General features: G+C 21.2%; 3 protein-coding genes across 12 annotated transcripts; 1 reads left to right on the forward strand and 2 right to left on the reverse strand.

Annotated features, from left to right (window-relative positions):
- The first annotated feature begins 248 nt into the window (after positions 1–248).
- LOC122504914 (transcription factor GAGA-like) lies at positions 249–6138 on the forward strand. 5 transcript variants are annotated; one of them, XM_043616250.1, is made up of 6 exons: positions 249–568; positions 884–1079; positions 1300–1482; positions 3668–3941; positions 4062–4079; positions 5416–6138. In XM_043616250.1, exons 2-6 carry the CDS (start codon positions 891–893, stop codon positions 6009–6011), a joined length of 1260 nt encoding a protein of 419 aa, XP_043472185.1. In that variant the 5' UTR covers positions 249–568; positions 884–890; the 3' UTR covers positions 6012–6138. The 5 variants fall into 5 exon arrangements, with proteins under 5 accessions (XP_043472185.1, XP_043472181.1, XP_043472186.1 ...); XM_043616246.1 differs by having other exon boundaries at positions 250–568; positions 3668–3935; positions 4056–4079; XM_043616249.1 differs by lacking the exon at positions 249–568 and adding an exon at positions 698–758 and having other exon boundaries at positions 3668–3935; positions 4056–4079.
- A 3690-nt stretch (positions 6139–9828) lies between these two features.
- On the reverse strand, positions 9829–17285 carry LOC122504915 (myb-like protein H). 6 transcript variants are annotated; one of them, XM_043616253.1, is made up of 6 exons: positions 17115–17285; positions 15198–15730; positions 14496–14605; positions 13361–13531; positions 12725–12922; positions 9829–10078 (listed from the first exon to the last, which is right to left on the reverse strand). In XM_043616253.1, exons 2-6 carry the CDS (start codon positions 15712–15714, stop codon positions 9887–9889), a joined length of 1188 nt encoding a protein of 395 aa, XP_043472188.1. In that variant the 5' UTR covers positions 15715–15730; positions 17115–17285; the 3' UTR covers positions 9829–9886. The 6 variants fall into 6 exon arrangements, with proteins under 6 accessions (XP_043472188.1, XP_043472189.1, XP_043472191.1 ...); XM_043616254.1 differs by lacking the exon at positions 17115–17285 and adding an exon at positions 16181–16272; XM_043616256.1 differs by lacking the exon at positions 17115–17285 and adding an exon at positions 16059–16217 and having other exon boundaries at positions 13361–13489.
- A 3432-nt stretch (positions 17286–20717) lies between these two features.
- LOC122504864 (INO80 complex subunit C) lies at positions 20718–21905 on the reverse strand. The gene is made up of 2 exons (XM_043616176.1): positions 21715–21905; positions 20718–21229 (listed from the first exon to the last, which is right to left on the reverse strand). Exon 2 carries the CDS (start codon positions 21227–21229, stop codon positions 20852–20854), a length of 378 nt encoding a protein of 125 aa, XP_043472111.1. The 5' UTR covers positions 21715–21905; the 3' UTR covers positions 20718–20851.
- Positions 21906–22483: the final 578 nt, after the last annotated feature.

Raw genomic sequence — 22483 nt, forward strand, 5'->3', positions numbered from 1 at the left:
GACTTTTCGGAGAATTTCTGGGAATTTTCTTTTGTGGCGGGATTTTTGAAAATATAAAACGAAAACTTGGAAAATTATTAATTTTCCTTCGAAGAAAGGAAAATGCAATTAAAATTTCTTCAAATTTTCCTTGAATTATTTCTCGTCGCGATTTTTTTTATACATTTTTATATACATTTTTATATACATATTTTATACACTTTATAATAGTTTACAATTTTCACCAATAGAGGTGATGGAGTCACTTTTCCTACCTTCCTGATAGTGAGGGACTTTTCTGAATTTTCTCTATTCTCAGTGATCGTAATTTCCTTTTTTTATAAAATTAAATTAAAGAAAAAAAAATATTAAAAATACACGCAGTGAAAATTGAAAACTAATTTTAGTGATAATACCAAAAAAAAGGGTAGAAATATTTCCCCCTCTCTTATTTTCTCATTATTTTCGCACAAATGTAATTCAAGTTGTCACTTTCAAAAATTCTTCAAAACATCTTTACAAAAAAAAAAGAAAACAAAGTCGAAATAAATTTTTGAAAATTTATTTCTTCTCTGTTTTGAAAAATAAGGTAATAATTCTTTGTTCCTCATATTATAAATTACAGAAGAGAAATAATTGACAATTCTGGTAATTTTCCCTTTTTTTTGAGGTTAGGTTTCCGACGCCGCTACCTTTGTTTTAAAAAGAATTAAATTCATCTAATTAACGTTTGACGTGGTTTTTTTTTGTTTTTGAAAAAATAATATTAACGAGGAATGGTGAATATTTTTTTTTGTTAAGGTAAAATAGGGGGGAAATTAAATTAGTGTCGATGTGTGAAAAGGAAGAAAAACAAGAAGGAAAATGAAATTTGTTTTTGAAAAATGACTTTTTTTTTATTTAGGAGAGAAATGGGAAGTAGTGGGCAACTTTATAGCCTCTCGTGGGGTGAATTCGGATCATCCTTGGCCTCTGCTGTTCAAATTTTCCAAGGTCATGGTGATTTAGTCGATGTTACTTTAGCAGCAGGTGGACGAAGTTTTGCTGCTCATAAAATTGTCCTTTCGGCTGCGAGTCCATTTCTTCTCAAATTATTGAAGGTTTTTATTTATTTTTTTAATTAATTATTAAAATACTACTGATAATGGTAATTTTAATAGTAATTTCGCTAGTAATTGTAATTGTAATAATAATAGTAAAAATAATAATTATAGTAAAATTAACAATGAAAATTATTTTAACAAACTCGTTCTTTTTAATTCAGTTTATAAATTTGTTATGACAATAATGACAATTTTGTTAATAATAAATAATTTTCAGAGTACGCCTTGTGAACATCCTGTCGTAATGTTGGCAGGAATCGGCGCCGAGGATTTAGAAACAATTCTTGAATTTGTTTATCGAGGAGAAGTTAGAGTTGAACCTTCACAATTGCCTTCTCTGCTACAAGCAGCCAATTGTTTAAATATTCACGGATTAACACCTCCAACGATAGTACCTGACGTAAATAATTTTTTATTCACTCATTTTTCTTCCATTTTTCACAATTTAAATAATTTATTATTTAATATTTAATATTTTAATATGAGTTACAAATAATTATCTATTATTTAATTTCATATTTTGCCAAAAAGAAACAGACAACTTTTTACAAAACAGAAATTATATGCCAATTTTTTTTCATTTATTTAACATGAAGAAATCGATAACTCCGAGTCTTCGACTCGAAGTCATCGATTTCTTCATGTTTTATAATTAATAACAATTATTAATAAAAATAATTTATAATATTTCAAATCATTATCAATTCAATTATTATTTTTAAGAATTTCTATTTAAAATTCTTCTTTATATCTATAGTTTTTAATAATTTTCGAAAAAGTTCTTTGACAATTTCCAAATTCATTTCTTTGGAATATTCAATTTTACGAAATTTCAATTATTCGTAAATTCTTTATTTAAATAAATATTAGAAAATAGAAACTAAAAATAATATTAAAAAAACTCAATTAAACTTTTTCAAAAAAATTAATTACAAAATTCAATTATTTCTTAAAATTCACGCTCTATTGCTTTTAATATTCTATTATCTAAAAGTTGAACTGAAATTCATTTTTTATGAAAATCAATTTTTATTCGAAAATTCTACTGGAATTCAATTATTTAAATACAAATTTAAAGGAAAAATTGCAAATAAATAATTTATTGAATAATTGAACGTTTCTTAAAATTCAATTCCCATAAAAAATCGTTATCAACAAATTTTCAAATAATTCAATTCTATCAAACGAATTTTAATAAAATTTTTAAAAATAATTACATTTTTCGACAAAATTCGATTAAAATTGTATTAAAAAGAAATAAAATAAATAAAATGAAATGAATAATTGAAATTCTGCATTGAATTTTATTATTTATGACAAATAATTGAATACTTGCGAAGAATTTTATTAAAATTTTTCAAAAATAATTATAATTCTTGTAAAAAATTAACAGGAATTCAATTATTTTGAAAAATTTTAATAAAATTCTTGGCGTTAAAAATAACAAAATTCTTAGCAAATCATCAATTACTTTCAGAAATTTCAATAAAATTCTTCGCAAAGAATTTTAAATATTTTCGTAAAATAATAAAAATCTTTGCAGAGATTCAATTATTTTCAAAAGTCTTAATAAAAAATTCTTCGCAAGAATTCAATTATTTTCAAAAAATATCAGAATTTTAGCAGAAATTCAAACATTTTAAAAAGTTTTAATAAAATTTTTTTTGGTAGAAATTTAATTACTTTTTACAATTTTAAAAAAATTGTCTCGATAAAATTCAATTATTTTAAAAATTTTAATGAAATTCTTCGAAAGAATTCAATTATTATAATCTTAAGATTTTAACTGAAATCTATTTTTAAATAAAAAAAAATTGAGAAAATTCTACCAGAATTCAATTATTTAAATAAAAATAAAATGCAAATAAATAATTCATTGAATAATTGAATGTTTCTTGGAATTCAATTTCTATTAAAAATTTTATCAACAAATTTTTAAATAATTAAATTCTTTGGACGAATTTTAATAAAAATTTATAAGAATTTTTTCGAGGAATTCGATTAAAAATTCTATTAAAAATAATTGAATTCTCCTAAAAAGAATTTTATTACTTTTGAAAATAATTGAAATTTTGCAATGGATTTCATTAAAATTTTTGAAAGTAATTGAATTTTATTACTTTAAAAAATAATTCAATTCGTGTGATAAATATTCTTAATTATTATGAAAATAATTGAAACTTTCGAATCAATTTTATTAAAATTTTTGAAAATAAGTGAATTTTGTCGAAGAATTTTGCTATTTATTTATAAAGATAATTGAAATGTTGACCATTTTTTTTTTTAGATTTTTTAAGAAAATAATTGAATTTCAGAGAAGAATTTTAATATTTCTAAAGATAATTGAAATTTTGACGAGAATTGAAATAAATTTTTGAACATAATTGAATTTTTGTGAAGAATTTTATTACTTTTAAAAATAATTTGCTTTATTGAAAACAGTAAAAAATTAAGAAACAGTTGAAAAAAGTTCACTGAGTTAAATTAATTATAAATTATTCTAAAATCCTATTTATATTTATTTTCCGTTTTTCAACCAAAAAATTTTGTTCCTTATACATTTTTCGTTCGAAATTCTTTTTTAGAAAGTAGAGGAAAAAGAACCATCAACAAATGTCAATGAAAAAACAGAAGAAATAACATCGCCCTCAGTTTCGAGTAGAAAACGAAAAAGAAAACGAAAACAAACATCGTCGTCGTCGTCAACAACAACGACAACAGCAACAACAGCAACGACGACAACAGAGAAAATACGTAAAATTGAAACAAGCGATCGAGAAATGAGGTATTTGGAACGTGCAAACAATAGAAATAATGAATATAATCGCAAGAATCAAGAGACATCGGATGATGGTAAAAATTTTTTTGTCATACACAAAAAATATTTCAATAATTTTTGTTGTAATTTTATTTTTCTCTTTTGGAAATAATTTAAGAAAATCAGAAAATTCTTTATAAAATTTTTATTTTCAGGTAAAAATCTATTTTTATTTTCAGGTAATAATATTTTTTCAATTCCCGTTTTATTTTTTTTTTTGAAAATTGCAGGCCTAGGACTCAATATTTTTTTATTCGTTTTTGAACTCTTTCTTCGTTTTAATTAACTCGGGTAGGTAACTTTTTAGTATTTAGCCGACTATTTTTTATTTTTTTCTGTTTTTTATTCCTTTTTCTTTTTCTATTTTTTATTTGTTTTTTATTCCTTTTTCTTTTTCTATTCTTTTTTGTTTTTTGTTCCTTTCTGTTTTTTTATTCCTTTTTCTTTTTCTATTCTTTTTTGTTTTTTGTTCCTTTCTGTTTTTTTATTCCTTTTTCTTTTTCTATTCTTTTCTGTTTTTTGTTCCTTTCTGTTTTTTTATTCTTTTTTGTTTTTTGTTCCTTTCTGTTTTTTTATTCCTTTTTCTATTCTTTTCTGTTTTTTGTTCCTTTCTGTTTTTTATTCTTTTTTGTTTTTTGTTCCTTTCTGTTTTTTTTATTCTTTTTTGTTTTTTTGTTCCTTCCTGTTTTTTTATTGATTTATTTATTTATTATTATATTTCTCCTCATTTTTTTATTTTTATTCGTTTTTGTTTTTTTTTATCTTTTTTTCTTTCTTTATTCTTCTTTGTTCCTTTCTGTTTTTTAATCTTTCTTGTTTTCTTTCTATTTATTTTGTTCCATTCTTTTATTTTTCTTACCAATTTTCTTAGTTTTATTTCTTTCTGCTTTTTATTCTTTCTTGTTTTCTTTCTATTTATTTTGTTCCATTTTTTATTTTTCTTATCAATTTTCTTCTCTTTTCTTTCATTCTACTTATCACTATTATTTTTTAATGTTTATTTTTTAATTGTTGTTTTGAATTATTCGATTCAATTCTTATTCAATTCTTTCGATTTTCTTTTCGTTTTTATTTGTTCGTCTTTTTCAATTTTTCTTAATTCTTTTATTTTTCTTAATTTTTTTCTTTTCATCTTTATTTCTTTGTCTTTTTCTCTGCTTTTCTTTAATTTTCTTAAATTTGCTTCAAATTTTTTCCTTTTCTTTTTTACTTGTTCGTCTATTTCGATTTTCTTTTCTTTATTATTTGTTCGTCTGTTTCTATTTTCTTTTCTGTTCTTATTTTTTCAATAACAATAAAGTTGATAAAATCGTTCATTTTTTTTCTTTTCTATTTTCAATTTCTTCTCGAGTTCAAGGCCCGTAATTTTTAATATCTAATTCTATTAATTATTGTGTCTGTCCGTGAAAAACAAAAAACAAAAAAATCAAAATTCTGCGCCAAAAAAAAAAACTAATTCTTTTTTCTCTTTTTTCAAATTTTGCACTATCACTCTCTCACTCTGCGCAAAAAAAGGAATGGATCATCGTGACTCAGAATTAAATCGTGGTCCATCGCCATCATCGCTAGTTCGCCCCGTGCCAATGAGTGAAAATCTCCATCAAGAATCAACATCCGACTCGGAACCGCCTCTACTTCACACTCTAATGCCAATGCAACCATATTCACCACTTCATATACCACAATTTCCCGCATCGCTTGGCATTGGTTTCCCGCCAATTTCCTGTGTCACACAAAATCAAAGTGCAATGATCGCAGCAGCGGCCGCGGCAGCCTCCTCGCTCCAAACGACGAGCGGCAAAATACGTGGCGCCTCAGATTGTCCGGGTGTTTGTCCATTGTGCGGGGCAACATTGCGACAGGCGAGAAATCTGCGAAGACATTTATTGTCCTCGTGTAAATATAGACTCAATAGTTTCGCGGGTTTAAGAAGTCATTCGCCATCCGATTCAATGATGATTGAAGTTAAGCCGGAGATGGACGTGTCGAATTATTCATCGACACAGGACAATAGTAATTGTGAGCAAATTGTTTGTAAACCGAGTCTTCCATCGCCTTCGACGCACGTCTCGCCACATAGAAGTCTATCGTCGCCGACGATCGCCAGATGAAAATGATAATTAGCTAATAATAATAATTGAAAATCAATTGAGCTTCGATCAATGGTAAGAAATTGTAAATTTCTCCACTAATTCAAATAATGTAATTATTTCACTATTTTTATATTATTATTATTATCATTATTGTCATTTTATTATTATTATTATTATTATTATCATTATTATTATTATTATTATTATTATTATTATTATTATTATTATTATTATATTATATTATTATAATTATTATTATTTTATTTTTTTATTTTTATTATTAATAATATTATTATTATTATTATTTTTATTATATTATATTATTATAATTATTATTATTATTTTATTTTTTATTTTTATTATTAATAATAATATTATTATTATTTTTATTATTACAGGCTTCGCACTCATCTACTAAAACCTACTATTTATTAGTTTTTTTACGTTATGCTACTATTTGGTTACTTTTTTTTAGAAAAAAAAAGTTTAAAAAAAATTCTAAGCAAAAATTTAATTTACATAAATAATTCTTCGAAAGAATTCAATTATTAAAAATAAATAACAAAATTTTCCACAAAAATTTAATTATTTTTAGTTATTTTAATCAAATTCTTTGCAAAATTCAATTATTTTCAAAAAAATAACAATATTCATGACAAAAATTCAATTATTTTCATAAATATAACAAAATATTCATCACAAGAATTCAATTATTTTTACAAGTAAAAAATTTCTTCTTAGAAAGTCAATTATTTTGAAAAATTCTAATAGTATCGTTCGCAAGAATTCAATTATTCTCATAAATAATAAAATGCTTTTTAGGAATTCAATTATTTGCAAAAAAAATTTAATAAAATAACACACAGACATTCAAATTACTCTCAAAAATTTTAATAGAATTCTTTGAAAAATTCAATTATTTTTAAAAACTTTTCGCAATTCAATGGTTTTTAATACCTACTATTTTCATAAAGAAAAAAGAATTCAATTATTTAAAAAATTTTTGTCAAAAATCTTGGTAAGAATTCAATTATTTTCAATTATTTAGAAATTTTGATATAATTCTTCACAAGAATTATATTATTTTTTTTTTTATAATAATAACATTTTTCATGGAAATTCAATTTAAAAAAAAGAAATCATTCATAAAATTCTAAGCAAGAATTCAATTATTTTCATAAATATAAAGTTTTCCAAAAGAATTCAATTATTTAAAATAAAATTTTCACGATATTTTATTATATTTCGAAAAAATTATTTATTTAATACAATGTTTAGAAAATTCTTATGAAAAATTCAATTATTTTCAAAAATAACAAAATTTTTCACTGAAATTCAATTATTTTTAAACATTTTAATAAAATTTTTCGCATTAATTCAATTATTTTCATAAATAATAAAATTCTTCTCAGAAATTCAATTATTTTTCAAAACTTTAGTAACATCCTTAGCAATTATTCAATTATTTTCCAAAAATAATAAAATTCATCGCAGGATTTCTATTATTTTTAATACAATTTTACAGGAATTGTTAAAAAAATGTTATTATTCCTAAAAATTTAATTTCAATTCCTCGAAAAAATCAATTATTTAAAAAAAACGTTTTTTTAAAATTCTTTGAAAGAATTCAATTATTTAGAAAAATATTAGAATTTTTCACTGGAATTCAATTACTTTAAAATATTTCAATGAAATTCTTCCAAAGAATTCAATTATTTTAAGTACGATTTTAATTAAATTTTTTTGAAATAATTCAATCTTTTAGATTTTAATAAAATTCTTCCAAAGAATTCAATTATTTTTATGAAATATTTTTTCGAAAGAATTCAATTATTAAAGATAAATAACAAAATTATTCCCAAAAATTCAATTATTTTGAGGCATTTTAATTAAATTCTTCTAAAAATTCAATTATTTTCATAAATAATAAAATGCTTTTTAGGAATTCAATTATTTTCAAAAACAAAATTTAATAAAATGCCACACTGACATTTAATTATTCTTAAAATTTTTTAATAGAATTCTTTGTAAAATTTTAATGAAATTCTCTTAAATAATTTCTATTATTTTCGAAAAATTTAAAAAAAAACCCTTTTTGCAAAAAATCAATTTTAATTCTTAAATAATATGTTTTCGATAGATTTAAATTATTTTTTTTAGAAATTTTAATAAAAATCTTTACAAAAATTCAAATATTTTTCATGAACAATAAAAATTCTTCCCAAGAAATAAATTATTTTCATAAATAATAAAATCATTCCCGATAATTCAATTATTTTGAGGCATTTTTGAAAGCAATTTTTTTTTAAATTATTTATCGAGTGCGAAGTCTGTATTATATTATTTTTATTTTTTTTAATATTCTCTAATTTTCTTTTTTCGCTTTCTTTCATTTTTTTAAAATTGTTACATTTTCTTCATTTTTTTCTATACACGAAATTTTCCTTTTTTTTTTGTATACAAAAAATTTTATGTTAAATTTCAAAAATTTTTATATTATTACAATTTTTTTAATTTTTTTTCCAATATTACTATTATTATTATTTGAAATATTTTTATTATATTATTATATTTTTATTAATTGGTAATTATTAATTATTTGTATAGTAAATTTTCGAAAATTTTTGTAAATTGTAAATTTTGTGATCACATTTGTATCGCAATCATTTTTCTACAAAAAAGAGACGAAAAAAGGATAAAATTCAATATTTCTAATGAGATTGAAATGTTTTCAAAAACAAAATGTTTATTTCAGGAGGAAAAATAAATAATTATTAATTTTATTTATTGAAAAATATTCTTTAAGTTTTCAATTTTATTTTTTGACACTCTTCTGGTCAAGTGGAATATTTTTTTTCAAAAATTTGTTTTCTTTTGAGAGAAAAGAAAATAATTTTCTTTTAGTTATAATTGTGTAATAAGAAAAAAAGTTGTATATACAAGAAAAAAATACGTAACTTTTGTAAAAAAAATATTTTTTTCTAAAAATGAATTTTTAGGTAGGTAATTTCATTTTTTTTGTAAAAAGAAGTGAAAGAAAAACAAAGATTATTAATTAAATTTTTCTGTGGAAATTTAAATGAAAAAAGATTTCTAAAATCGTTATTTGTTTTATAATAATGGAAATTATGAATTTCAATTCTTTCTTTTAATTTTTACAAAAAAGTTGAATTAAAAACCATTTATTTTAATTTTTACAAAAAGTTGAATTAAAAACCATTTATTTTAATTTTTTTACACAAAATTGAATTAAAAATATTTTCAATTGAATATTTTTCGTAAAAATTGAAAAGAAAGATTTTCAATTGAATATTTTTTGTAAAAATTGAAAAAAATGTTTTAATTAAATATTTTTTTGTAAAAATTAAAAAAGAGCAATTTTTAATTACAATTCTTGTAAAAATGGAAAAGAAAGTTTTTCAACTGAATATTTTTTTGTAAAAATTAGAACAAAATTAATTTAATTAAAATTTATTCGTAAAAATTGAAAAGAAAGAATTTTAATTAAACTTTCTGTAAAAATTAAAAGTCGTGATTTGTTTTTATAATTAAAAAAGTAATTATATTAATTAGACGCTAAGCTGAATGTTTGCGATTGCGACTCACTTTTAATAATTACAAGTGAATGTAAATAAAATATATTTAAAGGAATGTGAGAATAATAATCAGGGAGATAAAAAAGAAGAAGGAAATGAGGATTTTCTTTCTTTTCTTTTTTTTTTGAAATTTTATATAAATAAATATAGAAAATAAAAAATAGAAAAACGATTTTTGGGAAAAAAATAATAGTTTTTATGCGATATAAAAGAATAAGAAGAATAATAAGAAGAAGATAGGACGGAATTAATAAAAATTTATAAAGCCGAAGTATAAAAAGAATTTTTCATTCACTGTCATATAATTAGATTAATTTCATCGCTGTAAGGATCTGTGTGATTGCGAATAAATGGCCATGTTTTTGGTGATATTCTTTCGAGTTCACCGCGAAGGAGATTTACGAGATTATCTAAATATTGCAATTCTTGTAATTCACGTCGATAATTAATTGCCTCTTCCAATAGAATATTTACTCTCCACTCGTCATTCTGCAAAAAGAGAAAAAAAAAAGAAACAAGAAAAAAAAACAAAAATTAAAATATCCAATATTCGAAATAAAAATACTTTCTAATCGTCATTCGTCAAAAAAAAGAAAAAGAAACTAGAGAGAAAACAAAAATTACAATATTCGATCGAAATTTAAAATATTCAATATTCGAGATAAAAATAATTGAAATAAAAAATAATATTCAATAAAAATATTCAATTAAAATATTGATTATTCGAAATTGAAATATTCAATTAAAATACTGAATATTCGAAATTAAATTATTCCGAATTTAAAATATTCAATATTCGAAACAAAAATAATCGAAATAAAAATATTCAATTAAAATATTGAATATTCGAAATTGAAATATTCAATTAAAATACTAAACAATCGAAATTAAATTATTCCGAATTTAAAATATTATTGAACATTCGAAATTAAAATATTGAATATAAAAAATGAAAATATTCAAAATTCAAAATTTAAAATTTAAAATTTTTAAATTCAATATTCGAAATTAAAAAAAAAATTCGAATTTAAAAAGAATATTCAAAATTAAAATACCAAAATAATCAACAATAAAAATATGGAATATTTAAGAATAAAATATTGAATATTTCGAATTAAAAAGAAAATTAGAAAATAAAATATTTTGAAAATTCAGAAAAAATAAAAAAATGAATATTCAAATTTTTACGATGGAATTAATTGTTTTCCATAAAATTACAATAATTTTCGATGTATCGAAAAATTACTCTTCTTATTTTGATGGCCCTTGTAAATAATTTTCCAATAAATCAAAATTTTTACGAAAACATTTTATATTCTTTTTTCTATCAATAAAATGATTAAAAAAATTTTCATTTTTTCTTTCTATAAATAAATAAGTATTCAAAAATTTATTAAACAAAAATTAATGAAATTTGAGAAATTCAATTTTATTTTCAATACAATTTTAATAAAATTTCTCGAAAGAATACAATTATTTTTTAAATAATTTTAATTAAATTCGATTATTTTCAAGAATTTTAATATAAATTCAATTATTTTCAACAATTTTAATATAAATTCAATTATTTTCAACAATTTTGATGAAATTCTATTAAAATAAAATTATTTTCAAAATTTTTAATTAAATTCCTGCAAAAAATTCAATTATTTTCAAAAATTCAGATAAAATTCTTCGTAACAATTCAATTATTTTTAAAAATTTAATTAAAATCCTCAGCAAGAATTCAATTATTTTCGCATAAATAAGAAAATGGTTTCGGAGGAATTCAATTATTTTTAATACAATTTTAATAAAATTTCTCGAAAGAATTCAATTATTTAAAAAAAAAATATTATTTAAAATTTTAAATTCAATTATTTTTAAGAGTTTTAATAAAAATTCAATTATTTTCAAATAATTCTAATAAAATTCTCCGAAACAAATTATTTTTATAAATTGTAAAATTCTTGACAAGAATTCAATTATTTTAATGTAAATAATAAAATTCTTCTGAGAAATTCAATTATTTTCAAATACAATTTTAATAAAAATTTCTATAAAAAAGAAATTAAATTATATATTCAAGATAAATTGTAATAAAATTTTTTCTAAACAATTCAATTGTTCTCAAAATTTTTTGAATAAAACTCTGTAAATTTCAATTTTTCTTTCAAAAATTTTCAATTTTAATTATTTTCAAAAAATTACATTATTTTTACGAAATTTAATGAAATTCTTTTAATTGAAAAGAATGGAATTATTTACGAAAATTTGAATAAAATTGTTTAAAAGAGTTTAATTTTCTATGAATTCTTGAATTGAATTTTATTAAAAGTTTTTTAAATAATAGAGTCACTGCCATAAAAAAATTTATTATTTCTACAAATAATTGAATTTTTGCAAAATTTAAAAAAATAAGTGAATTTTTGGAAAAAGAATTTTATGAAAATTGTACTTAAAATAATTGAATTTCTGGGAAAAAATTTACAATTCATTGATATAATTGAATTCTTACGAAGAATTAAAAAATAATTTAATGTTTCCTGGAATTCAAGTAAAATTGTATTTAGAATAATTGAATTCCAGCGAAAATTTCATTATTTTGTATAAATTGTGAAAATTTTTTGCCAAAATTCAATTATTTTTGTAAATAATAAAATTTTTCTCGAGAAATTCAATTATTTTTAAAAAATAATTGGATTTTTATAATTAAATTATAATAATTGAATTATTTTTGTAAATAATAATTAAAATTGTATTTAAAATTATTGAATTCCAGGGAAAATTTCATTATTTTGTATAAATTGAAAAATTCTTTGCAAAAATTCAATTATTTTTGTAAATAATAAATTTTTTTTGAAAAATTCTATTATTTTCAACAATAATTAAATTTTTATAATTGAATTATTTTTCTAAATAATAAAATTCTTCAGAGAAATAAATATATTTTTAAATAAATAAATGTATTTTTTAATAAATAAATGAAAAATCTACTTTTTTTAATAGACAAAATAAGAAATTTGTCAAATATTGAAAATTAATTTCCAGCTACTATATTAAACTTGGATAATTTTTTTTTTGCTTGAAAATAAATTAAAAACTAAAGAAAAAAAAACTCTTCGGTGATATTAAATGAAATAAAGTTCAACAAACCTGAAAATCCTCCTTTAATGTCACAATTTCTTTCTGCATATCTTCATTGACATCTTGAAGCCTTCTAACTTTAGATTGAATTTCAGATAAATTCTCCCTATCATCATCATCCAATAATAAATTTGTCGAAAATTCAGATTCAACTTCAAGGTCCTCAAAAATCAATCCCTCCTCCTCATTAGAACTTCCTTTGAGATTCTTTCATGTTTTGCGGTTAATTTTTGTTTTTTATCAATTTTTTATCAATTTTTTGTTTCGAAATTATTTCATTTGTAATTTTTTTTTGTCTTAAATATTCGCAATATTATTTTTAATATTTAAAAATAATATTGCGAATATTTATGAAAATAATTATTTTTTATAAAGAAAATAATTCTGAAAATTTCTTTATAAAAAAGAATTATTTTCTTAAATATTCGCAATATTATTTTCAAATATTAAAAATAATATTGCGAATATTTAAGAGAAAATAATTCTTTTTTGTAAAGAAATTTTCAGTAAAAATTAATAATTGTAATTAATTATTTTGGTCTTTGTAGGATTTACTGAATAATTATTGAATAAATAAATTCTTTTTTCCTTTGTATAAATAAATATATAAAATTTTTTGTATAATTTTTTTTTTGTTTTCTTTACCTCAACTCTTGGAAGTGCTTTTGTCGGGTCACTGGAAGTATCCAAACTCCAACCGGGACTTTGAATTCCCGAAGTGTTCTCATCTTCAGATGATGAGAACTTGTGGTTCCCCTTTTCTTCTGAAAGCGTCTTAAGTTCCTTGAAATTTGATATTAAACTGGAAAAGCTGTCCTTTAAGATTGATTAATTTTCTATTTCATAAATTATCAATAATTACAACTAAAAATAAAAAAATAAAGAAAAAAAACAAAAATGGTACAAAAAAGAAACAATAAATAAAATTACAACAAAAAAAGAGAAAAAAGAAATAAAAGAAAAGAAATAGAAACAAAAAGAAATGAACAAAAATATTTTTAATTGTAAATTCGAGAATATTTAATATTTAAAAAAAACGAAGAGAATTTAAAATTCAAAAAATTGAAAGTAAATTAAGTGAATAAAAAAATTTTTTTTTCCATAAAAATGTATTTTAAATAAAAGTTTTTGTAAAAATTGGAAAAACAAGATTCGTAATTGAATATTTTTTGTAAATAATTGAAGAAAAAGATTTTAAATAAAAATTTTTTTGTAAAATTTGAAAAGAAATATTTTAATAAAAATATTTTGTAAAAATCGAAAAAGAAATATTTTAACTAAAATATTTTGTAAAAAATGAAAAGAAAGATTTTTAATTGAATATTTTTTATAAAATATAGACAAAAATGTTAGTAAATTTTTTTTTAAATTGTATTTTTAACCAAATTTTATAAAAATTGAAGATTTTCAAGATTAAGAATTAAGATTAAGATTTTCAATTAAATGTTTTGTAAAAAAGAATTTAAAAAAGAAGATTTTCAATTAATCTTGTTGTAAAAATTGAGAATAATTATAAACTAAATATTAACAAATTTTTTCTGAAAAAATGTGTTTTTATAACTAAATTATTGTAAAAATTTTAAAAAAAATATTTTTTTGAAATTGAGTAATTAATTTTTGTTTTCAAAATTTAGAAATTTAAATTTAAAGGAAAAAAAAATTAAAATTAAAAAAAACTCTAATTTAAATACAAATGGAAATAATTTTACTATTTAAATTCGTCAAAAATCATTGTTTTCGTAAATAAAACAGAAAATTTTCCTTTAAAAAAATTTGCTACCTCTTTAATTCGATTTTTTACGTCGTGAAAATCGAAATCTCCCTTCAAGTGAAAATAATCCTCTATTGGCATTATATTCGGACACAAAAGTTTCTGCAAATTAATTCCTCCTGAAAAATAAAAATAATTAAAAATTAGAATTGTAGTGAATAATATTAAAATAACAATAAAATAATAATTTAATTACTAGACTAGTATTATTATTAATAAAAAAATATTTTCTAGAGTTTCCGATTTTTTATAAAGAAAAAAAAGTGTAAAAACATTGAAAATTAAAAAAAAAAATTCTGAAGTAAAAAAGTAATAAATATTATTATTATTAACAATAAAGAAATACTTTTAGAATTTCCCATAGTTTTTAAAGAAAAGAAGCAAAAATACTTGAAATTAAAAATAAATGAAAAAAAATAAGAAGCAATTTAAAAAAATTTGAAATTTTTCCATTTTTTTAAAACAAGTTTCTTATTTAAAAAAAAATTAAGTAAAAATTCTTCAAAATAAAAACCGAATTTCTGGAGTAGAAAATTAATTAATAATTTTATTGCTAAATTATTCTCGAAATTTTTGGAAATTCAGAATTTGAAATTAAGAAAGAAAAAAAGAAAAAGAAAAAAGTAATAAAAAAAACTTTAACAAATTAAAAGACTAAAAATATATTTTTTTTCCCTTTACTATACAAAAAAAAGGATGAAAAAAACGCACCAATTTTATTTGGATCGATAAGTTCACTCAATTTCCTTTGTCTGAACTTTGAAGAGTGAATGCAGGCAAATTGAAAAGGTGGAGAAAGAATTTTATACTCTTTGGATTTCACTAATCTTTCTGGAGTGTAGGAAAATCCGTGAGATTTTCTAAAGCCATTTTCAATAAAATTTTCATCCTCACCATCTTGAATTTTATCGAAATCGACATTTACTGTCAATTTTATTTCTTTCGTTTTCTCCTTTTCCTCATTTTTCTCATCATTATTATTATTAATATTAAAATTGTACTCATGATTTTTTAATGAAAAAATTGAATTTTGCTTTAAATTATTATTATCGAAATTTTTTCTATTCGATGAATTTTTTTCTTGTAAATTCTTTTCGTTGATAATCGAAGATGAAGAAGAAGAAGAAGAAGAAAAAGTTGATGAAAATGACGAAATATTTTCTGTTTCGCAAATCCACCAGCCGAATTCGTTTTTGCATTTTTCGTTTTCGTACGAAGGGCAAAACATTTTTTTGTCATTGAATCTGGAAAAGAAAAAAATAAATTAGGGAAAAAATTCTATTTTCTGTATTTTTTCGTTTTATTTATTTTTTCTAAATAATAAATAATAAATAATAAATGATAAATAATAAAATAATAAAATTAAAATTAATAATTATTTTTATTTTTAAAATAATTAAAATAGTTTTCAAATCGTCAGCACAAAATCATATATTTTTTTCAGTAGGTCGAACACCTTGGCACAGTTTTTAATAATAAAATTTAATATTTCTTTTCCACTTTTTTTTTCTCGCCAATGGAAATTATTTTTTTTTCGTCCTTCACACACTGAATTATAGAAATTTTTCTTACATTTTCAAAAAAAAATACGTTTCTTATTTTTCTACTGCATTTCTCAAGAAAGTAATATAACGATTTTCGAAAATAAAATTACAAACTGCATTGTTCGGGGAAAAAAGAGAAAAAATATTGACCTCTTTATTTCTTTGTAACCGCAATTGATAGACTGAAGTTCTTTGCGATTGTTCAACCGAAGACCTAATCAGTCATCGTTGTCATAGAAACGCTAATTAAATAAAAAAAAAAACGAGAAGAAAAAGTATTTTTATTTTATTTATTTCTTTTCTTGAACAATTGGACAAATTTTCAAGTATTATTATATTGAAATAACTGTTAAAAAATAAATATTAAAAATATAATTGTAAATTAAATCAATTAAAGGGGAAAAAAGGACAGAAAATGAAAAAACTTTCGAAATAATAAAAGTAAATAAATAAATAAAATAATAAAAATAAAAATTGTAAAAAATAATAACAACTATAATAATAATTAATGAGATTGTAATAATAAATAATAGGAAATTGTAATAGAATTGTAATAACAAGTTAATAATAAATTGTAACAATAATAACAAATTATTTTATAATAACAAAAAAATTATAATGAATATAATAGAAAAAATAATAAAGTTGGCGAAAATTAGTTTTTTGTAGTCGAAAGTGGAAAATCTGTAAATTCAGATACCTGGATTATATCCAAGGTTATACTAATAATAACAATAATAAAAATAATAATAGAATATTTTTTAGAACAAAAAAATAAAAAAATTGTCGAAAATTTATTTATTTAGATTGTTAACAATGTAACGATGAACAGTCGCTGCAAATGTATTTGAAAAGATAAGCAAAAAGTGTAAAAAGAGATTAAAAGTTAAAAACGGACTGAACGTTATAATTAAAATTGATAATTATATATTTAAAACATTTAAAAATTAAAAAATTACTTTATTAACTATATAATAATCGTCGTATTTATATCTATGAATGAATGTTATCAACGTTTATCGAAACAAAATTGAAAGAAAACAAAACAAATACTTAAACGAAAAAAATAAATAATGTACTTAACCAATAAAATTACGCGAAACTGAAAAATTTGTAGATTTTCTTCTCGATAATATAAATAAACGCATTTTTGTGAGATAATAAAGTATATCGGGTCCAATCGTTTAAAGCAAAATAAAAATTACTATCGCGATTCTACTTGACGTGTTACTTGCGTTCACTTGCGTTGATATCGAGGGGGAGAACGGAGAAGATACATACACGCATCATTCGGAATCGGAAGGGAATTTGTGTTCGTTGAAGCAGAGATCAAGCAGACATTGCAAATTGTAGAAGAGAAAAATTATTATCAAAAGAGAGGGAGAGAAAAATAGTATCAAAAGAGGAGAGAGAAAGAGAAAAATCGTATCAAAAGAGAAGGAGAAGGAGAGAGAGAGAAAAATAGGAAAAATAACAGGAAAAAAACACGAATGATTTACACTCGATGATAATAACCCCAAAGTCTATATGGCACGGTCGACTGGCGAATGACGCATCCACGCGTTTTACCGATAAACCATGAACCCCCCATCTCTGTGTTATAACTGTCCCGAGTGGATAAAATTTATGCAAATTAACTTTTTATTTTTCTATACACAGAGAGAAAAAAAAGTCTTGTATTTTACTCGTTAATTTCAATGTTTCTGTAAAAAAAAATTAATTTTTATAGTAAATACGGTAAATACAGTAAATAGTAAATTAGTAAATACCCAAACACTTTGTAGTTAAATGGTAAATAACTCTGAAGTTAGCTGCAAACAGTGTTGGGTAAGTAAAAACCTAAAAACGCAAGGTAAAAATACCTAGATTTTCTTTCGGTTATTTAAACTATTTTAGTCGTGTGTTTTTTTAAGACCGGAATTTGAAAATTCAATTTCGTTTGGAGTATAAAAAGATAGAAAGAAGTATTTCTCTACAAAAAAAAACTCATTTTATTAAAGAAAAAAAAGAAAAATGTAAAAGTGTTTTTCTATTTTACGTACCCAACCCTGACGCTGTTGGTAACTTCCCATCTCTGCGTTAGTATTGGCAACCCTGCTTTCTGTCAGTGTGAAAATGAAAACTGTCAAATTCCCACCGTTTTTTGTTTCGTTTCGCAAGTTTTTTTATTGTTATCGTTATTATCGAACCATAAAAATACGAGAAACTGTTTTAAAAAAATAAACGATCAAACGTAAAATGTATAATAATGAAAGTCCGCGAAACTATTTTCCGAAGAGTTCCGATTTGGAACATTTTAACACAAACCTAACCTCACTTTTTTTGTTTGCCGATTTTCCGCGCACTGTGTTTATTTCTCCGATTTCTCCTTCGAACATTTAGACAAAATAATAAAAAGAACGTGTTCATTGACAACGAGAAGGAAAATATTCCATTTGAATGATGACAATTTGGACGTATTGTGTGAGTATACATATAGAAATATCAATAAACTTAAAGTATATTTTCTTCTTGAATTTTTTTTTTTCGTGTATAGCTGAAATTAACCATTTTTTTATTGACAATACTCGAATTTTATTACTTTTAAGAGCATTTGAACCATTATGACATCAAAATTTGTGTAAAACGTTATGATAGTATTAATTAAATAAATAATAAGAAGAATAATTATAATAATAATAGTAATAATATAATAATAATAATTATAATAATAATAGTAATAATATAATAATAATAATTATAATAATAATAGTAATAATATAATAATAATAATTATAATAATAATAGTAATAATATAATAATAATAATTATAATAATAATAGAAATAATTGTAGTGAAAATACTGATAATAATAACAGTAAAAAGAAAAAAATAAAGGTGATGAGAGCGATTGAAATTTGGGGAATAAACAATAATAATAAAATAGTAATAATAATAATAAAAGTTAGCAATGTTTGTTTATTATTTTAATTTACTAACATTTATTAATATGAATATTAATAACAAAAGAATAAATTTGTTGATACAGATTAATAGTAATGTCAATAAAAATTTATTTTGTTGGTGTTTTTCCTATTTATCACCAAATCGAACAAGTCAATTTGTCATTATATCATAATTTTGTTAAAAAATACTAATTAATAGTAATTATTAGTGAATTTTTATTTTTTAAGTCAATTAATATTAATTAATACAAATAATGAAAAAAAAATATTAATTAAAGTTAATTACTTAATTATTTTTAAAACTAAATAGTTTTTTTAATATGAAATTAATTAATAATAGAAATAATTGTAATGACAATAGTAATAATAATAATAACAATAAATTAATAAGAAAAAGGAAACAATAAAAATGATGAAAGCGATGAAAATTTGTCGAATAAACAATAATAATATTAACAAAAAAATAGTAATAATAATTATAATATAATAATAATAACAGTAATAATAATAGTGACGATGACAATAATAAAATAATAATAAAAAGGAAACAATAAAGATGATGAGGGCGATGGAAATTTGTCGAATAAACAAATCCATGTGCAACGCTCTCGTCGCATTATTGTGTGTCACAGAGTTCATGTACAGACCGCATTTACTAGGTCATGATTGGCACTCATCAAAACGAGACAGTGCGCCATTGTAAATATTCGCTTATTCTAATTCAACGTGTATTAATTGAATTGGACAGTTGCGTTTGCATCGAGCAAACTCTAATCGTTCAAATGTCCAAATATTCAATTTTCACCTTGAATCACGAGTGTCTTCAATTATTTATCAAAACACTGCACTTCTCGTTTTGCCTTTATTTTTTTTGGAAAAATTTTATTAGCCTTATTTTTTATAGGATATTTTTTCAACACAACGAAGAAATTTTTTTTTTTTTGTGTGAAAATTTGGAAAATGAGAAAATATTAAATTAGTTTATATCAGTGGAGTAACATTTACGGATTTAATTTTATTTACAGTGAAATTTATATTGTAATTTAATTTTACTTTTAGTAAAAATTAGGTACTATAAAAATAGAAACATTTAGTGAATTTATTTTACTAATATGGTAAAATTTAATAATTTTATTTTTTTCTTAAATTAAATTTAAAATTAGTAAAAGTTACTAATTTATATTTACTTACAGTTAAATGTAGTAAATTTATTTTACTGATATTGTAAAAGTTACTAATTTTTGTTTTGAAATTAAATTCAAAATTAGTAAAATTAACTAATTTTATTTTACTAATACAGTAAAATTAACGAATTTTCTTTTAATTATAGTAAAAATTACTAAAAAAATTGTAACATTTAGTAAATTTATTTTACTAATAATGTAAAATTTACTACATAAATTGACTTTTGCCTAAAATTAAATTCAAAATTAGTAAAGTTTACTATAAGAATAGTAAAATTTAGTTAATTTATTTTACTAATATAAAAAAATTACTAATTTGATACATTTTTTAAAAATTAGTAAAATTTAGTTTTTTTAAATTAAATTTTACTAATAAGGGGTCGTTTATAAGTTACGTAAGGTTTTTAGGGGGAAGGGGGGGGGGGGTAAATTTTCAAAAAAAAAATTTACATAATTTATGGACGGCCCTTAGTAAAATATTTCATGATAGGATTGAAATTAAAAATACATTTTTTGTTCGTAGAAAATCCATTAACAATAATGTTTATTTAAAATAAATATTACATACATTTTTTTTTCATTTTCATTTTTTTGTAAGAATAGAATAAATTTTATTGTAAGTATAGATTAAATTTTTTTTTTTAAATTTAGAACACAATTTTCATTTTTTTGTTGCCGAAAAAATAAAGTTTTTAACCTACAATACTTGAGGCACCGCGCAACGCTAAATAACCGGCAGTAATATCCATTGGTAAACTACGTACTGTTGTGAATTCCTCGGTTGTCGCGTAATATAATTTTGTTTGTGGATCCGTGTAACGTGCTGATAAGCCAGAAATATCGGAATATTTTTTCGCCGGCTTAAAACTTGGCGGTGCATTAATTGAACTGTAATGTACAATGTCACTGGACCATGGTAGGGCTCGTTCTTGTGCAAGTACTTGCTTCAATGAACGCCAAATGCGTTTTTTCCCCGAACTATTTGTTGGTCGAAAGCGTTGTTGAAATGTTGGATCTTTATAAACTGGCATTGGCTTTTTATTTATTTCCACTATTTCCTCGTTTACCATCTTCAAAAAAAAAAGAAATTACATTTTTTTGAATTTTATTTCTTTACATTTTATTTTGAAAATAAATTTTGAAATTCAAATGATTTTCAAAATAAATCAATTAATTTAAAAATGAATAATTTAATTTAAATTAAATAATACAATTAATTTTAAATTGGATAATTTAATTATATTTCAATAATTTAATTGTATTTAATTTATTTTATAATTTACTTATTTATTTTTAAACTTATTTATTTATTTTGAACTTAATTTATTTTACTATAATTTAATGACTTATTTTAAAATTTATTTATTTAAAAATTCATTTAGTTATTCTGAAATAAAGTTATTTATTCTGAGAAATAGTTTTCGACTTTTTGAAAAACTGCGCGAAAAGTTCGTGAGTTGTGATTCGTTGATCAGACAAGTGTACTGCGCATGCGTGAGTATAGTGTCTGTCAGAACGTTGTGTACGTTATTACTTATTAGTTGCTTGTCGTTACCTTTCTTGTGTTTAACTCGAAGTGTTTCGTTTCCGGACCAACGATATTTATTAAATTTGTCCGCTAACAATTTATTTAACACGATTTCGAAGAAAACAGTTTTCAGTGATTAATGTGAAACTTGACATGCAGTTGCCGACGATTCTCAGTTAGTTCGAGTACTTCCGTTCCCCTTCGTACTAGTTCGGAGAATAGTCGGCGTTCGGCGATGCACCGCTCAAGCACACTGAGGTACAAACATTCATCGGCACCCCGTTCATTGTAAAAAATTTGTATCTTTAAAGCGATCGATTCAAAGTGCAACGAAACCAAGAAGAAGTGAACATTAATATTGTAGTATTAATATTAATTAGCAAATTTTGTTTATTTTGTAAATTTATTAATATTTATTAATATGAATATTAATAATAAACGAATAAATTTGTTATTACTGATTAATAGTAATATGAACAAAAATTTATTTGCTGGTGTTTTTCCTATTTATCACCAAATTAAACAAGTGAATTTGTCATTATATCAACATTTTGTTAAAAATAATATTAATTGATTGGAATTATTAGTTATTTTTTACTTATTAAATCAATTAATATTAATTAATACAAATATTGAAAGAAAATTAGTAAAGTATGCTATTAATTAAAGTTAATCACTTAATTATTTTTAAAATTAAAAAGTTTTTCTTTATATAGTGTTTTTCCTATTTATCGACAAATTGAACAAGTGAATTTGCCACATAATAATTTTTTAAAAATAATACTAATGAAAAGTA

This window comes from Leptopilina heterotoma, unplaced genomic scaffold, assembly GCF_015476425.1.
Source record: "Leptopilina heterotoma isolate Lh14 unplaced genomic scaffold, ASM1547642v1 Lhet_325, whole genome shotgun sequence".
NCBI classification, from domain to species: Eukaryota; Metazoa; Arthropoda; class Insecta; order Hymenoptera; family Figitidae; genus Leptopilina; species Leptopilina heterotoma.

Bases quoted from the DNA above. Each gene is read 5' to 3' on its own strand.
- LOC122504914 (XM_043616250.1), top strand. From the start codon at position 891: ATGGGAAGTAGTGGGCAACTTTATAGCCTCTCGTGGGGTGAATTCGGA. The intron at 1,080-1,299 runs GTTTTTATTTAT...AATAATTTTCAG, and splicing joins TTCTTCTCAAATTATTGAAG to AGTACGCCTTGTGAACATCC. The intron at 1,483-3,667 runs GTAAATAATTTT...ATTCTTTTTTAG, and splicing joins CTCCAACGATAGTACCTGAC to AAAGTAGAGGAAAAAGAACC.
- LOC122504915 (XM_043616253.1), bottom strand. From the start codon at position 15,714: ATGTTTTGCCCTTCGTACGAAAACGAAAAATGCAAAAACGAATTCGGC. The intron at 13,532-14,495 runs GTAGCAAATTTT...TCAATCTTAAAG, and splicing joins TAAAAAATCGAATTAAAGAG to GACAGCTTTTCCAGTTTAAT. The intron at 10,079-12,724 runs GTTTGTTGAACT...CTCTTTTTGCAG, and splicing joins CATTAAAGGAGGATTTTCAG to AATGACGAGTGGAGAGTAAA.
- LOC122504864 (XM_043616176.1), bottom strand. From the start codon at position 21,229: ATGGTAAACGAGGAAATAGTGGAAATAAATAAAAAGCCAATGCCAGTT.